At 35.3% G+C, this 18,517-nt stretch overlaps 1 protein-coding gene across 1 annotated transcript; it reads left to right on the top strand.

The window, feature by feature from the left end:
- The first annotated feature begins 3,322 nt into the window (after positions 1-3,322).
- On the top strand, positions 3,323-18,168 carry LOC111806832 (nuclear pore complex protein NUP62). Its single transcript, XM_023692324.1, has 9 exons — positions 3,323-4,942; positions 8,411-8,519; positions 8,844-8,925; positions 10,027-10,149; positions 11,194-11,271; positions 14,104-14,207; positions 16,347-16,434; positions 16,528-16,626; positions 17,821-18,168. The coding sequence occupies exons 1-9, from the start codon at positions 3,388-3,390 to the stop codon at positions 17,914-17,916; spliced, it is 2,334 nt and encodes a 777-aa protein (XP_023548092.1). The 5' UTR covers positions 3,323-3,387; the 3' UTR covers positions 17,917-18,168.
- Positions 18,169-18,517: the final 349 nt, after the last annotated feature.

Raw genomic sequence — 18,517 nt, 5'->3', positions numbered from 1 at the left:
GTGATGGGGTAAGTGCATGAATACTTTTCCCCCCTTGTGCAAGCCACTTTGAGATTAAGTACAAAGAACCAAATATCACTAACTTATGCAATGAAGTTGATAATGCAGGGATTAGTTGGTGATATTTGGTTTGATGAGTTTATTCTTAACAGCTTTTTGGATTATATTCAGATTCTCCCACTCAGAAGGTAAAAATTTTGAAAACAAGTATTATACATTTTTAATGTTTTCCTCACACATGATCTTTGCTTTGCTTATGAGTTTGATGTTGAATGAATAGCTAGTTTCTAAAAATTCAAACAATTAGTAGTGAGTTTTGTGGTATAAATACTGATTAGGTTTAGGTTAAATATCAATTTTTGAATTATGTCTAATTGGTGCTTTAAAATATGTCTTATTTCTAGCTTTCAATTTTTTGTTTAATAGATTTTAGATCTGCTTAACATTTTCTAAAATTCAGGTTATGTTTTATTTAATATAAGAGTGAAATGTTAGGGTTTTATTATATACAAAAATGATGGTAAATGTCTAACTAAATATTAACGTTCAAGTTTAAAGACTTCTTGCATATGTTTTTAAAGTATACGAATGTATTTGACATAATTTTGAAAGTTCGTACATAATTTTAATAATGTTTTGAACTTTTAATGTTGCATTTAATATAGATTTATTATCAACTTTGTCAAATTAATGTTCGACGTGGTGTATTTGAAAGATTACATGGTGTATTAATTCTTGTCAAATTAATGTTCGACATGGTGTATTTGAAAGATTATATGGTGTATTAATTCTAGATAAGGCGAGACTTAAAGTTAAATAGTTTTATTAACAAGATTAATTTGACACAAACTTAAAATTTAACAAGAACATCTTTAAGCATATCGTTTGTTTTTTTAATGGTTAAGGATATAGCTTAAAATATATCTAGTTTGTAAAATGAAGAACGGATGAATAGATTATCGACCATATTTTATCAATTTATCACTGGAATATTGGTGTACGTGTACTTTGTTTAATGATAATGAAGGGGCGTTATTGTGTTCGGACTTTTAAGTTAGATATCACCAATACATTTACTAATGAGCACAAGTGAAATTCTCGATAGAAGAGGAAGAGAAAAAAAAAACGAATAGTTAAAAGGGAATGTTGATTGGTAATTCTTTTGAAATCTTAATTTGGGGCAGCAATGGAAATGAACGGTTTTAAAGTTCCATCTTAAAAATTCATGTTATGTCAATAACCAATCTTATACCTTTATACCCCCTTGTAGTCTTGAATGATGTTCCCGTTGAGTATATAAACTAAAGTGGGAGCGTGTATCGTAATTGACTCAAAATAATAACAATTTTATCTCAAGATAAAAGTATTTTTAAATACGGTATAATTTTTAGTCCAACTATATTAAAAGCATGTGAAAAGTAAAAAAAATGTTCTTCATAATGTCATAAATCCATAAATGATCTATTAACGATAGATTTGTATCAATTGCTTGATAAACTCGTAGCAATAACATATTAATAATAAAACATATAGTACATATATCATAAGAATCTGTCATGGTACATAAGAATGAAGTTACTATAGTAAATACTTTTCAACAATTTTATTACCTTAATTTAGACCATTAATGATGGCTAATTAGTTGATTTTTATCAAATGAAATTATTAAAACAATTTTAACTAATTTAGTTATTATTCATTAATAAATATATTATGTGCAATATGTAAAATTTAGATTTTAAGTTTATTTAGCTCAATAATGCATCTTTAATAATCTTTAATAATTTTGAAGTTTAATTAATGATGCATGATATATATTTTTTTTTTTAAGATTATTAATATCAAATGACAATGGAGTATAGATAAAATGAATAATTATATTATGTCGATATTTTTATCATAGTATCATACACGTAGTGGACCATACAAATACAAGATATGGTGACACGTTAATTCTAAATAAGATTTGATAATTACACAAAACAAATATAATGGTCTTCCGTAGCCTACCAATGACATGCTAACTCAAAATACGAATACTACATCATCTAATAATTGCACGACAAAATATAGAAAAACTCTAGATACATAAAAGAGTCGACACTATGAGATCCCACATCGGTTGAGAAGAAGAACGAAACATCTGCCATGGTGGGCTTGAGTTGTTACAAATAATATCAGAGCCAAATATCGGGCGATGCGCCAGCAAAGAGGTTGAGCCTCAAACGGGGGTGGACACGAGGTGGTGTGCCAATAAGAACGTTAGGTCTCGAAGGGAGGTGGATTGGGAGGTCCCACAACAAATGAGATCAAAGCCAGATACCGGGCGATATGCCAGTGAAGAGGCTGAGCCCCAAAGGGAGGTAGACACAAGGTAGTGTGCCAACAAGGACATTGGGCATCGAAGGGAGGTGGATTAGGAGGTCCCACAACAAATAGCATCAGAGTCAGACATGGGGCGATGTGCCAGCGAAGAGGCTGAGCCCCGAAGGGGGTAGACACGAGGGGTTACCGATACTATTCATGCCCAAAGTTTATTGCAGAAAAATATCTACTACGAGTGGACTTGGGCAGTTAATAACATCATCCATATCTATAATTCTCTCTACTCATAAAACATCTCAATTGCTAAATTATCACTCCAATTTGTAAACTCATTTGAACTTTCAACCTCATTTGAACTCTCAACCTGTGTTATTTAATTACGGTTTATAACTTCATCTTTTTCATAAGATTATGAATGAGAGAGTAAGTTAGGATCACTTGACATTGAACTTTTACGGAATAATAAAATTTTCTTCGAAAAATAGCTCATCCACCTTTTAATAGTCCAAATGCTCAATTTATTACATTTTTTTTTTTGAAAAATGCCATATTAAAAAAAATAAAAAAAATTGGAATTCTTGGTTCATATCATCGTAGATAGTCATTTCAAATAACATCGATATCTTTAAGGTGTCAAAATTCCTTTAGTATTTGTACGTAAAACCTAAATATACAAAAAAAAAAAACAACTATTTCGAGTGAGCACATGTTACTATTGCACACATGACTACGTCAAAATTGCTAAATACTTGTATGACTAAAAATTCCATTTAGAATTCAAATAAATGAAAAATAAAAAAATATAATAACAATATTAATAAATTATCACTAATGTAAACAATAGGCATATTATTAAAATTAGAATAAAAAAAAAAAATGCATATTTGTTAATTTAAATATATGTTTTTTTTTTTTAATGAGTTTTTTGCACGTGAGAAAGGGTATGTTGCAAATACTGAAAAATTGAAATTATTTAATAAATAATATTTCCGCCAAAACCCCCTAAAACCCTCACTTCACAGTCTCTGCCGCCGGAGATCGATCCATCGGCGTTCAATCAACATGTCGGGTTTCTCCTTCGGTTCTTCCTCCTCCCAATCTTCTTCTTCTTCTTCTCCGTTTTCGTCAACCACTGGTTTCTCCTTCGGATCCACCTCCGCCTTCTCGTTCGGATCATCCCCTTTATCTCTTTCATCTTCCTCCTCCTCAAACCCTAGTTCCTCTTCCTCTGCATTTTCCAATCAAACCTCCAATCCTCCCTCTTCCACTCCCTTTGGCTTTGCCTCTTCTCCTTTTCCCTCTTCCGCTTCCTCTCCTTTCTCTTTCTCCCTTCCCGCCGCTTCCACTGGGGTCTCTTCAGGAAGTTCAGGTTCTTCATTGTTTGCGGCTTCTTCATCCTCAGGAGGGTTGAGTTCTTTCGGGTTTGGGGTTTCATCTTCATCAGGAGGCTCGTCTGCTCCTTCATTTGGGGCTGCTCCGACCTCTGGGAGCTCACCTGTGCCCTCATTTGGGGCTGCTTCGGCCTCTGGGACCTCATTTGCGCCCTTGTTTGGGTCTGCTCCGTCATCTGGGAGCTCACCTGTTCCCTCATTTGGGGCTGCTCCGGCCTCTGGGAGTTCAGTTGCGCCCTTGTTTGGGTCTGCTCCGTCCTCTGGGAGCTCCCCTTTGCCCTCGTTTGGGGCTGCTCCGTCCGCTGGGAGCTCACCGTTGCCTTCGTTTGGGGCTGCTTCGTCCTCTGGGAGCTCATCTTCGCCCTTTTTTGGGGCTGCTCCATCTGCAGGGGCCTCGGCTCCGTCCTTGTTCGGAGGGGTGTCTTCTGCTGCAACTACTTCCAGTGCACCATTGTTTGGCACATCTGCACCCACTGCAAGTCCGGGGTCATCGATATTTGGAGCTTCTGCTGCCGCTTCAGGTTCAAGCTCCTCCCTGTTTGGGTCTAGTCCCTTTGCTTCATCTTCTTCGGTATCCACTTCGAACTTGTTTGGATCATCTTCATCATCTGCATCGACTTCTCCATTCCAGAACTCTTTTTCTTCGAGTTCTTCCCAGAATTTGAGTTCGTCTTCACCATTTGCGGCTTCTTCTTCTGGGTTCTCATTTTCGACCACTTCTTTGTCCAAAACTACTAGTATTACCGCAGCATCTTCTTCTTCTTCTCTTACATCAGCTTCTACTAGTTCCTCGAGCTTCTCATTCGGAACACCTGCTTCATCGGCATCTCAATCTTCTTTCGGGTTCAGTATTAGCAATGCAGCATCGACGGGAGGGTCTTCTGCTCCGGGCACTACAGCTGCGAAGCCTACTTCTCTATCGTTTTCAACTTCTGTGGCACCTTTATTCTCTACGGTTACAACCACCAGTGCTTCCACTCCGGCTGCAACTAGCACAGCTCAGCCATCCTTCTCCATGCCAGCTTTTAGCTTGAGTTCTTCAGCTGCTACTACCTTATCCATAGCAGCATCCTCCGCTCCCTCAACTACTTCTTCAGGTGCTGCGAGTTCATTCACCGGTTTTGGCGTCACAAGCACGGCTGCTTCATCAAGTGCCATTGTTTCCTTGTCGTTGCCAACCAAATCATTGACTGCTGCTTCATCATCCCAAGCACCAGCCTCTTTCGGTAAGTTTTTCACTTTCTTCTTTTTACTTCGTGATACTTAACTTATTTTATTGGCTGTTCGGAATAGGTTTCTTGAGTCATCTTGGGCACCATTCAACAATCAATTATTAAAAAGTTTCCTCCACATTCAAAGTGGATTGCCTTTTCCCTTATGATTATCTTGTGACGTCGTAAGGCGTTTAGAATTTTGGGAAACAAGAGCTCTTATTAAGAATTTTGGGAAAAAAGAGCTCTTATTAAGAATTTCATCTTAAGACATAGTCCCTCTATTGTCATCCTCCAATAATCGTGCGTCTCTAAGATCCTCAATAATCTTGAATCTTTGATATCGACTGGCTTTTGATAAAATCTATCTGGAGTTCAAATCACATTGATTGGACTGCCCTTGATGATTGTGTTCCTGTGGAGGTATTATTATCCTTCGGAACGATCGTTATTTTTGGGCTATAGTCAATTGGTGCTTTAGAAGGTTCTTGGGTCTCTAGAACAGACCTCTCTGCAGAAAAGAATTGTCATATAGGATTAGCTTCTTTTCCTTGCATCAAAAACAGAAATGTTAGAGAGGCAAAGATTTAAAGGATGGTTGTTAGAGGTGGATGAAAACTTCATTTTTTCCACAGGGTCATGGCAACAAGGAAATAAAAAGGAAGAGTTCTATTGTTGAAATCTTGTCCAGAGATGGAGCTAGCCTTTTGGAAAAAAAAAAAAAGAAAAAAAAAAAAGAAAAGAAATTGAAACGGAGTTCATCATTTCTTTAAGAATCTTTATTTAAAAGCATAGTGGTGCTCGTTCTCCCCCAGCTGTCCCAAATTGGGATCAATGAGCATGACACAGAGCATTGATCTAGAAGGTCCCTTCACAAAACTTGAAATTTGGAAATTGATCAATGACTTAGACACTAATAAGTCTCTGGGACTGCATGGATTCATAGTGGAATTCCATAAATAGTCTCAGAACACACTCAAAGGCAATATCAGTTTCAATTTTTTTTTTTTTTTTTTTGAGAAACATTATCAACCGAAGTTGGAATGAGACGTATATTTGTCTTCACCCAAAAAAAATTGATGAAAAATTGGTTGGAGATTGTTGACGTATATTTGTTTAGCCTCCCCACTTACTACATGTCTCTATTCGAAATGCCACAAAAAGTGACTTCGAATATAGAAAGATTATTCAGGAACTATTTGTGGAAAGATGACCCACACCTCGTTTGCTGGAATATTGTAAACCTCCCAATAGAAAAGGGAGGCCTCGATCTTTTCTCGGTAAAGAATAATAAAGCTCTCGCAAAATGGATATGGGGATATCATCATGAAGAAATTGCCTTATGGAGAAATCTTTTAAAGGCTAAATATATTCCTACCTCAGACAAAAATCAACCCCCTTCATCATCTGTAAAAGGGCCTTGGAAGTACATAAAGAAACATCAAAACCTCATCACCAACCGAATTTGCCATGGGGTGGGTGATGGAGGAAGCACATCATACTGGAATGACACATGCATTGAAAACACCATGCTAGTCTTGCAATATCCACTTTTGTATAGGCTCTTTCATAGCAAAAAAGCCACAATGAAAGAAACATGGAATGTTGTCAACAAATTCTGGGACTTGAAGTTGGGTAGGAATTTAAAGGATAACGAAGCAATGGAATGGACCAAATTAAGTCTTGACCTTGCCCCAGTGGTATTGTCAAACGAAACAGACTCATTAACTTGGTTCCCTCGCTGACGAGTCTTCTCTACAAAATCCTTGATGATGGACATGGGGGAAAAAGTAGAAGCAATAAATCCCACGCTAGCAAAGACAATATGGAAATGACATCATCCTAATAAGGTAAAGTTCTTCCTTTGGGAAATAGCACATAAAGCCATTAGCACAAGCGAAAATCTTCAAGAAAGAATGCCTTACATTACTCTTTCACCAAATTGGTGTCTATTATGCAAGAAAGAAAATGAATCACATAGCCACTTATTCACATACGCTCAGAATTTCTGGACAACAATTCTCAATATATTCGGATGACATCTCACATTTTCAATGTTATATTCGGATGACATCTCACATTTTCAATGGAGGTAAAGGATCTATTAGACATGACCTTAACGTACCACTCAATCCAGAATGCAAAAGCCCTATTATGGAAGAACCTCATCATGGCTTTCCTTTGGAATTTGTGGAAAGAACGAAATCAAAAAATATTCATCACACTTATACAAAATTCTTTGACAATGTTGTTTACCAAGCTATATCTTGGTGTAAGCTGTCTAAGATTTTTACTTTCTATAGTTATACCTTCCTCATTTTAAGTTGGGAAGGTCTTTTATAATCATCATGGATAATATTACATCCCTTTTTTAAATTTCAATCTTCAATGAAATTGTCTCTTACAAAAAAAAAGAAAAAAAAAAAAAAGATCATGAATCGGAAGGACCTCCTTTATAGTTGATAGGTTCTATGTTTCTCTCTAAGGGTAAATGAAGAAATCATTTTGGGTCATTGTACTTAACTGGAGTCCCTTCATTTAGTGGGACCACCTTTTTTGGCTTGCCCTTCTATTCTTTCATTCTTTTGAATAAAGATTCAGTTCTTTATTAAACGAAGACATGTACAGTCAAGTAACCAGCAAAATTGGGAATGGAGTCTCCACATTCTTTTGGAGAGACTTGGAGTGGACAGCAGCCTCCTATATATCATTTCCTCCTCTTTATGCAGGCTTCACTAAAGAAGAAGCCACAGTCAGAGAAGCATTGAACCAATCAAATCAGGTTTGGTGTTTATGTTGTTTGAGAAGAAACTTAAAAGGATGCAGAAAATGAAGAGTGCTCCGCCTTAAATCATTAGTTAACAGCATTCCATCTTGAGCGAACGAATATTTATGGATTTGGAGTTTAAACAATGTAGCCATCACAACTAAATAATTAACTCTAAATCCCATCACAAATAGTATTACTGAAGAGGATCCTTTCTACAGCCACATTTGGAAAGGTACTTACTATAGGAAGGTTAACTTCTTTCTTTGTGAATGCAGCCACTCTAGTATAAATACCATTGACAAACTTCAGGTGAGATGTCCATGGGTTTCCATCTCCCCAGGCTTGTGTATTTTGTGCAAAGGAAGTTCAAAACTCAGAGGCACCTTTTCATAACTTGTCCTTCTGCGGCCAGATTGGATGTTTCGGTCGGACTCTTGCCTTTCATGGTGACCTTTGGACTCTTCTGTCTCTTTTGTTGGTTGAGCACCCTTTCAAAAATGAAAAGGACATTCTCTGGTGCAACCTTATTAGAGCCTTCTTTTTGAAAAAACAGCGCATTTTTTTTGTGATGAGTGAAAATCCTTTATTGTCTTTTATTTATTTATTTTTTTATCTTTTTTGGTTGTCTTGGTGAAAAGTACTCCTTTGTAAACATACCTTCAGTACTTCGTTAATGTGTCTGTTTCTACATAAATTGTGTTCATTCTTTGCAGGTTTCTCTTCTCTTGCTTCCGCTTCCGCTGCTGCCACCACCACGTCTGGTTCCAATGCTTCCAGTCAGAGTCAGACTTCATCAACTCTTGTTGTAGCAAGCAGTAGTAGGTATGTATACGATCCTGCTGTTTTTCAAGTATTTCTACTATATAAGAAAAAACGTGAGGAAGGCCATGCATTTGAGCTATTAGCTATTATGTTTACTGTCTTTAAGGTTTTGTAAAATTTATTCTTCCCGTTTTATAGATACATCTTTCTCGGCATTGTTAAAATATATGATCTACCACAACACATTTCTACTGTATATATACACATTTATATTGAGAAGCCATCTTAACTCAATTCACTATATATTAATACTTGCATGGAATGGTTATTATTAGGAATTCTATGATTTATGTTTTCCATCTGCTTCATCCTTCATTTGTGCAGTGGTACAACTTCAACTGTGAGTGCAACAGTGTCTGCTACACCAAAATTACCATCTGAGATAACAGGGAAGACTGTTGAAGAGGTATTTCTTTCTTCATGATCGGGTCCTGCACTGTGCATTTTAGTGGTCTTATTTTATCAGACAATTATTTATGTTTTTGTAACAAAAGTTTAAATTGGGTCTATGAAAAGACTCAACACACTCTTCATTGCCAGAGATGGCATGTCTTTGTTGATTTTAGTGCTGAAAATCAATGTTCGAAAAGGCTTTTGAGCTTATGCCTTGAGGCTGACTGTAAGTCTTAGCCTCAAGATTTACGCCTTCTTTGGACCATGAGGCTTATGACTCCATGAAAATGCATTGAGCCTTAAGTACCTGAGGCTTTAAAAACAATGAGAATTCTTTTTTTATAGAATAAGTGAATCGCATCGGTGATAGTAGTATCTATGTTAAGGATGTCCTTTTAGAGCTTTTTTCCTTGTGGAAATAGATAGGGTGATTGTTTTTATACTTCTATATAAATATTATTTTTTATGCCTCACCTCGTCAAGTGTAAAGGCCTCAAGGTCACCCTGGAGACGGTCATAGACCAAAGGGAGTTTATGTGCTCTGCTTGCTTCTGGTTGGAGACTGGAGTCTGTTTGACCGAAATTTGTAACTCTTATTTTTTCTTTCTTTTAGTTTTAGTTTTATTTTATTTTTGACTATGGAGATCCATTAAGAAGATTTGAGTACTTCGTAGTTGGTTGTGTATCCACCTTCTCTCTCTTTGCTTTTCTGTACTAGCATATTTTAATGCAAATCTTGATGCAACTGGAAGGAAAAAAATCGGAACAAATTATTGTTTGGGTATTGGGTTTGGTAAATGATATTAATTATCTTTTCTACTGCAAAAATAGTAATGATATAGGAAATAAATTGATGGCTTAATTACGCATCTAGTAATGAAAATGTCTTCAAAGACTTGTGATGCCATTTGTTCCGTCCAAGAAGGTACTTTTCTTTCAGTTTAAGTTGACCTTAGTTCAAGTAAAATTACTTGGTTCAAAATATTTGTGTAAATCATGTTTTTGCCTTCTTTGTCCATTGAATCTTAATACAACATATGTCTCCAACCTTGTTCTATTTTGATAATTATTTGTTTTTATTTTATGCTTGCTTCTGTCTTCAATTTCTTTATAGATCATCAAGGAATGGAATGCGGAGCTTCAAGAGCGTACTGGAAAGTTTCGGAAGCAGGCCAATGCTATTGCTGAGTGGGATAGGAGGATTTTGCAAAATCGGGATATTCTTCTTAGACTTGAGGTATTCTTTTACATAATTTCAAGATTTGTAATCTTCAACGAGTTACGTAATTTGGTTGGCCATTATATCTGTTCTAATGAAACATGGATTATCAAAAAGATTACAAAAAAAAAAAAAAAGGATTATAAAAAAAGATAATTCTAATATGTGAATGAATTTTTGGATCATCTATTTGGGTTCATAGGTACTATTCACCCTGCCTCTTCCACAGGGTCCTAATTTGCACGGGTTGAGCTCTTAACATATTTGCTAGGATTTTGGAATTAAAAATGTTCACATCCTTAGTTTATTTCTTTATTCCCTGCTTTTTTTTGGACAATTCTTAGTTCAATTTTAGCTCGATGTTTCCTTTCTCAATTGATTCTAATTTTTTATTTTTTAAATGGTCATTTAAAGAATTAAAAAGCTATAACAGAGAAACTGGCCAAAGGAGCTAATGGAAAAGTAACCAATCAGCACAAATGAGTTAAAGGAAATAATTACAAGAGACTTTTTTGATAGGATAGACCATCCTGAAGTAACATTAATGACTATAAAAAGAATATCAAACTCAGCATCTCTCTTTCTAATTTCCTTAGCTTTTTTTTCTAATCACCATTGGGTTCTTATTTTTTTGTATATATTTTTGCTGGGAACTTCTTTTCTTAGGCTTATAGTTTATCTTTTTTTTGTAAAAGGAGAAAAAACAGATACAAAAGCAATGGAATATTTCTCGAAATCTTAGATGTGAAAGAAAGCATCAGTCCACTGGACCTCTTTACATCTTACGGATTCTCTTTTCTTTTTTCTTTCTTCATAGATTAGTCGGTTATCTTAAACTCTCATGATATATTTATTTTTATTTAGAAGTCTTGTCACTCCTTCTTGATGAGAAACAAATATTTATTGATAAGATGAAATATACAAAATAAAGTAAGAGCCCATAGTGGAAGAGGGTGTTCTCTATCCAAATGTTAGAAAAGAGACATATATTTATGGCTAGATTGCTTTATTGCCTTTATTTTTAATTGCTAGGTTTCTGTAATGGGTTTATTTTGAATTTAGATTGAAGTTGCAAAGGTTGTTGAGACCCAAACTGAGCTGGAGAAGAAATTGGAGCTGATCGAAACTCACCAACAAGAGGTATTCACCTGTGGCCTTGTGTGCCTTTCTCTTTCAATACTTGCTTTTAGGTAGACATTTTACCAATGGCCTTGTATACCTTTGTCCTATGAAATTGTATACCTTTGTCCAATGGCCTTGTAATACTTTCTTTTGGTTCAGTTAAATCATCATGTAGGATGTTGTTAAGATTCGGTGGAATTCTTGTTTGAGTAATTGTTTAGGAAATCATTGAACAATGTGAAACTACACCAAAATATGGATGCCATTTGAAACATAAGATGATATAAATGGTAAATTTTTTTGTGTGGTTTTATTTCTTTAATTCAAAATAGATGGACGTTGTCCTATACAAAGAACGAGTTATTTGATGAAAGCTGAGAAAAATGGTGTGTGATTATAGCTCTCTTTTGGAAGGTCTTGCCTAAGGAATTTAGTTTGAGCTGGGTTGAACAATCACACTCTCAAAATACTCGAGGGTGTGGGTTTGGTTTCCTACGCCTAACCCACGTTCATGAGAGGAGTTGACTTTCTTGGATCTTTTTTTGGAAAAGACAACAAGCTAGGAATCATGGACTCTTTTCTCTTGAATGGCTGTGTCAGACATGTGTTGCACACAAATACGCTGAGGTTTACTTTTGCTTTTCACAATTTCATACACAAGGACGATTAATAATTTAAAAAGAAAAAAAAAAAAGTGTAACCCAACTCATTGCTACATGCGCCCTATCCAACCCATAACTTATGTTATTATGACCAGCCTTTAAATTTAACCTAACCATGAGAACTCATTTGAGTGATGGAAAGAAATTGTTAGGAGGGAGGTCCACGCTACTCATTGTACAAGTGCATTTTAATTTTTCATGTTAAATTTATGTTGTCTTATCTACTTTGAAGGATCAAAGTTGTTTTCTTTTTATTTTTTGCAATTTAATGGAGTAGTCTTTGGTTGGAGAGGAATGGTAGGATCTTTGGAGGGGTGTAGAGATCTTGGGAGGAAGTTTTAGGAGTCGTTAGGCTTAATGCTTCCTTGTGAATGTCCGTCCATTGAGCTTTTCATAATTTATTAGCTTGGTATAGTTCTTTTGATTGGAATTCCCTATTCTGGTTAGTTGTGAGATTCCTTTTGTGGTTGTTGATTCTGATCTATATAATTGATGACTTGCCTCTTGACATACAACAAATTGAAAATGTGTACCGATCATGAAAAAAAATCACAAAATGGAACTTTCTATCTGTTCCTAGCCTAAGGTCTCAATTTTTTGGTTTCGGGATGTCTTTCAATTACTCCCTATGATGGACAAAATGGAAACGCGAATAACGACCCTCTTCAAACAGATCTATGTGAACCATTCTATGGAGGAGATATAACTTCTGAAGGAAGTTTCTAAGCTTTGGACATACTTCTCACACAACTGGGTTTAACCCATTAATGAATATACTTCCTAATATTTCACTCGGCAGTTGAGGTAATGATGCCGCCAGTGCTTCGAATTCCTTTCTAAATTCCATGGCCGTTCTGCTCTGTTTGATTACCAGAAATCACAAACAAAGGCTACCCTGATGGGTTGGCCTGAACCTGTCAAAAAGTCGAGCCTTTAATTGTTCCTAAGTGTGAATATGTAATCAATTTGTTGCCCCACGATACCATGATAATGCTTCTTCTTCAAAACTGATGACACTCACTATCACTTTCTTGTAATTGGACAGTTGGTGAATCTGTAAATATCGTTCTGCCCTAAACATCCAAGTGTATGGGTCTTCTCAACACCGGCATCTCAATTTTTTTGTACTTCTATTTTGTCAATATCCTTTGCTAATTACTTGTGCTTCTGAACCGTGATTCCCATCTTGTTTTCTGGAATCGTCCTTTGTTAATACACACTTTCCATTCCCATTGATGATGAAGCTCAAATCTTATTAGCTGCCATCTCTGTAACCAGTGAAGCCAGTGCTCGCTGATTATCTTCCATCTGATTCGACATTCTTTCTATAGCTTGCTCTAGCTTTGGAATTCTTTGTATTTTTGTACATATCTCACTTATTTCCTTATCTGTTGATCCCAATTGTTCGTCCACTTCTTCTGAGCCATCACGCAAGTAATTCCCAGGATGTATGCTCTGATACTAGTTTGTAAGGTTTTCCTTACAAAATAGATGAACACAGTAAGAGAAAATGATAGCTAGCAGATTCCAAATGCAAATTTGAGAAGGGTTGATCTCTCCACAGAACAATAATGCCCTTTTCCCAAAATCAATCCCACCTTCCTCCAACGATTACTCTACTAAATACTAAGATGACCATGGGCTTTAGCACAAACAACCCAAACCACACAATGTAATTATAAAAGAATTCAACATAGACTAACAACAACTAAACATTTGACCCAATACTTGGCCCAACATTCTTCTTTCTAACATGAGTATTATGAATTGTGGGGACCTAACAAGATGCTAAAGTTCAAGTATTACATTGTTACAATTCTGTACTATAGGGACTATATTGTTATATTATACTTTAGAGACCAAATGGTAACTTCAATGAAAGTTTAGGGACCAATAGTTCTAACCTAAAAAAGATGAATAGGCGTAGGGAAAGCGGTAGAAAGGTGAGTCCCAAAGGTTCTTCCTATAACCTATGTCTCATAATTTGAGCTAAAATATTGGGAGAATAGCACCTAATGTTGGCTTGTCTTATTTGTGATTTTTATTAACAAAGCGTGCTTTAAGATGTCAAGTTCTTAGGTTAATTGGAAGTGAGTTCAGACCATGGAAATTGTTGAGAAATTTTGAAGGTACGTATTTTCATCTATTTGTAATAAACCAATTGCATTTATCTGTGTTCTATTATTAGGTTGATAAGGCATTGCAAAGTGTGGAAGAAGATGCTGAGCGCATTTACAAGGATGAACGTGGTTTACTCCTTGACGATGAAGCTGCATCTACTAGGGATGCAATGTGAGTGATCAATTTTATGTGGTTACGATATTTACACATTATAGGTTACTATCTTTTATATAAAATACATTCATTCTGTTTTGATCTTTATGTTTTTCTAATAAGAAAATTTTCATTGAAAAAATGTAAAGAGGCTAATGCTCAAAAGATACTAATTCCACAAGGAAGTTTGTTAAAAGTGGCTATTGTTTAGATCTTAGAAGTTGGTTTTCCATTCATTTACATCTTGTCAAGTGATGATATGGTTAAACACTAGTTTTTGTATCTATGAGAAAAAAAAAAACCAGTATTTCGAACTTGGGGTTGGGTTGTCGTGTTTTTTCTTTCATTTCTTTGTGTGGAAATGTTCTTACAAAGAAGCAATAGTTTTAAGAAATTCTCATCTTATTGGATAATACTTTGCCTTTACTTATTAGATAAAGCCAATTGGATAATAGAAACTCAAACGGAGGGATGATGATGGAACACACTTTCTAAAAAGGCTACGAAGTAGTAGATCTTCATCTTTCCGATAGTACTCATTTCCAATTTGGGTGTTCTTAGTAAAATGTTAATCATTGTCAACAAGGGTCTAAATAAGGGGTTCCATGTATATCAAGGGAGACTTTTTTTTTTTTTTTTTTGGCTTCAATTTGTGAATACTAGGATCTTCTTTTTTTCAGTTACGGAGGATTATTTGTTAATTTCAACTCCGTTATGGTAGTTTTTGGGATTATTTTGGTAGAGCCCCCATGATATTAGTTGTGAGGCTTCTAAGCTTTAAATGGGTTTCCTTGAACAGCATGGAAGGCTAGTACCATTGTTTATCAATTAGGGTTTTCCAGTAGGAAGTCGTGCTAATCGATCACTTTCGGTACCCGCTAATGGATTTGGTCTTGAGGTGCCTCTCCTCATGGGAGAAAGATTTAATTCTCTATGGTTTGGAGGTGGATACCTATCTAATCAACTCTTGGTGGGATTCGAATCTATTTCATAACTTTATTTAGTATTTCTTCTCGTGTGCCAAGGTAGAAATGTCCACTAGGAATCATTATGGGGAAGTGTCTCAAAGGGTGGGGGATCTCATCTAGATGAGAGATTGTTTGTTAGCTCTTTATTCATGGTGGGCTTGGTATATTGAATTTGAGATATTTTCATGAGGCCCTTCATGCAAAATTGTTATGATGGTTTTCTTTGCATGTCAAAGCTTTATGGCATAGGATCATGGTTAACAAATACCATCCCTACCCTAAAAAAGTGGGTTTAAAACTGTAGGGTTAAGGGCACTATCTTTAACATATGGAAGCCCATTGCTTTAGGGTAAATGGCTTTCTCTAACTTCTTAAGGTTCTCTATTGGAGATTGGTTGTTGATTCTGTGTATGGAAGGATTGTTGGATGGGGAAAGCACCATTTGTATTTTATTTTTCTTCTCTTTTGTTTACTATCGATCCTCTTTAAAGTTTTCTTTTCTTAGATAAAAAAATATTTAAACGGTTGAACGAATGACCTTGATTTAAGGAATATTTGTGAAATTCCTAGCCTACTGGTTGACAATATTTGTGTAATTCCATTAAATAAGGGAAGCAGTTGACCTTTCTAGTTTATCCGTTAACTAGCGTCGTGGATTTATTCAAAATTTTTGGTACCTAGTATCTCAGATTTATTTAGCCTTTCTCTGTACTTTTCTAAAAACTAATATGAANAAAAAAAAAAAAAAAAAAAAAAAAAAAAAAAAAAAAAAACCCAAATAATACTAGATGGTTTTTAAAATTTTTGTAAAAACACGTGAAGTATAAATGGAAAGTCAAGGGTGCCACGATAAGTTTAAGACTAGGTGATTCCCTTTNTTTTTTTTTTTTTTTTTTTTTTTGTTGGTAGTGAATACTTCGACTAAAAAGTAAACTGCAAGGACAGTTCTATACATTTTGGGAGGATTAACTTACGGTGGTTGAACTGAAATTACAAGATCAATTGGGCAGATTTCCTACCAATTCTTTTCAAATAGGAAACTTGATCAAGAATTGAGTTTGAACATTTTTTTTATTTATTTTATGGATGAATTTGTAACTTCTAATAATTCCACAACAGATTAATTTTCCGGTATTGTACTGAAGGTTCAAATTTCAGTCTCTTGTTTTCAATTCTAATCTTATTGTAGGTATGAGCAAGCTGAATATATAGAACGAGAACTTGAGCAGATGACAGAACAGATCAAATCAATTATCCAGACCCTAAATGCAAGCCAGGTAAAGGATAATAGCTTAATGATTCCATTCTTGCCTTGAATTTTCCTCTACATGGTAATCGATGCATCATGGCTACTTATTTTCTTTATCTAGGGAGGAGAACTTGATGTGATTGATGGGATGACGCCGTTAGATGCAGTTGTTCGAATTTTAAACAATCAATTGAGTTCATTAATGTGGATCGATGAAAAGGTTAGTGTCCCTTGTATACATATCTTTATCCATATGCAAAACCTCTTCTACTGCGAGGACCATAGTATCTTAGCTTCCTAAGTATAAAAACATTTCATTATTCTCTATATTAGGCCTTCATCACACTGCATTACTCTTACCATATTTGTAAATATGGTCAAGTATTTTTGAAAATTCTAAATTACTTAAAACACTTGATCAATACTCATATCATAGTTACATGTTGTTTCGTTCAAGAGCATCACTTTCAACCGTCATCCACTATAGAAATCATTATTCACAAAATGAGTTTCGATGATTCAGATAATTGAACCAGTTTTTTTTTAAAAAAATTATATATATTCCACTTTCCATTTCCAAAGCTTTAAAAATTAAAAGGTCTTTAATGATTTGTGTCGTTGGTTGGGTGGGGGTTTTTAATTTGAAGTTTAAAAGATGGAATGACTCTAAAATACTCGAGGCTCTTGAAAGTTTGGTAGGAATAGTAATCAGACTTGAGGATGAAAATGGATGAAGGTGACACTTTGGTCTCTCCGATTGCATATGTACGNAACCTCATCAGTGGTAGTGATGTCTACTTTTAGCGTGGATGGAGTTTCATCTTAGGGATGTGGAAATTAAAGAAATTGAGTTACAAAGTACGAGAGAGAATTTAGGGATGAGGATGCTGGTCATGTCATTAGTAAGACTTTCTCTAGGTGAAATTTGGTCTGTCTCCATAAATAAGAAAAAGTGTCCGTCTCCTTAAAGAAGTGAAGTTTGGGATGAGTGTGACTGAGCAGAGTCATGGTGTGGGTGCAACACATGCTACATACTAACTGGTACTTATGCTGTGAAAATGAGCAACGTGAATGAATGGCTCTATGAAGGGAGAGTTTTTGAGGGGATAGGTGTTTCATTTGATTGAGGATCAGGGGCTTTAGGAACCAAGCCTAATTGTGAGTATAAATAAGTTCAATAGCTCCACAGCGTCTTTGGATTTTGGCAATTTTTTTTTTTTTTTTTTGAGATGCATATGAAATGTATGTTAGAGTTTGGTCATCTTCGTCATCATTCTACCTCTCTGAATACAGTCCTTATAGCATAACCTACCATGGAAAAACGCATTTAGATCCATTAAGATCATAATTTTATTTTAGTTTCCATTATTATTATTTGGAATCTGCATAGAGCTCTGACATTAATCTTCGTCAGGCCGAAGAGTTTTCTTCACGTATTCAGAAGCTTGCTGCTACCCAGGGTCCTGCTGCAGATCGTGAATTGTTGGGTCAGAAGTTCTGGATGTCTTAATCTGTAAGCTGGTTTCTGTTTTAACTGTTGCGAAGATGATTTTGAAATTAGTGTTCACAGGCCTTAACACATTCACATTTGAGGTGTTTCCATTTTTCTGCTTTTTTAAAGGAATCATAAGTATAAGGCGGGCAATGGAATTTACGACTTTTTAGATGAGATGGGGATATTTTAATTCACAAATTATGCTCAAGTTGATGCACATAAACTTTTAGTTCTCATTTATGTATCTGTTACAACTTTCCTGTGCCAGATCTCTCCATTTATTCTCACATGGTGTTTGAACTAAAAAGAGAGAAGTTAACTCTAAATTATTCTCCAACTAAATATAAACTTTGGAGCTTAATATTTTGATATTTCTATCTTTCTTCTTAGTTCTTTTTGGTATATGAATTGTTAATGTATTGAGATTGAAATATTGATCTTATATATATCAATAGGTGCAGGGGAGGATTTGATCCTATAATTGCTTGGTTGAAAGTACATACTTTGTGTCAGTTGAGCTATGTTTGTAGCTGGCGAGTGAATATATTTCTTTAATAACGTAAAAGTTTGTGTAAATACGTAACTTGTTCTAGGATTAAGGTGACAAACAAGATTT

Source organism: Cucurbita pepo, chromosome LG12 (assembly GCF_002806865.2).
Source record: "Cucurbita pepo subsp. pepo cultivar mu-cu-16 chromosome LG12, ASM280686v2, whole genome shotgun sequence".
Taxonomy (NCBI): Eukaryota; Viridiplantae; Streptophyta; class Magnoliopsida; order Cucurbitales; family Cucurbitaceae; genus Cucurbita; species Cucurbita pepo.
This window is presented reverse-complemented; position numbering and strand designations above follow the sequence as displayed.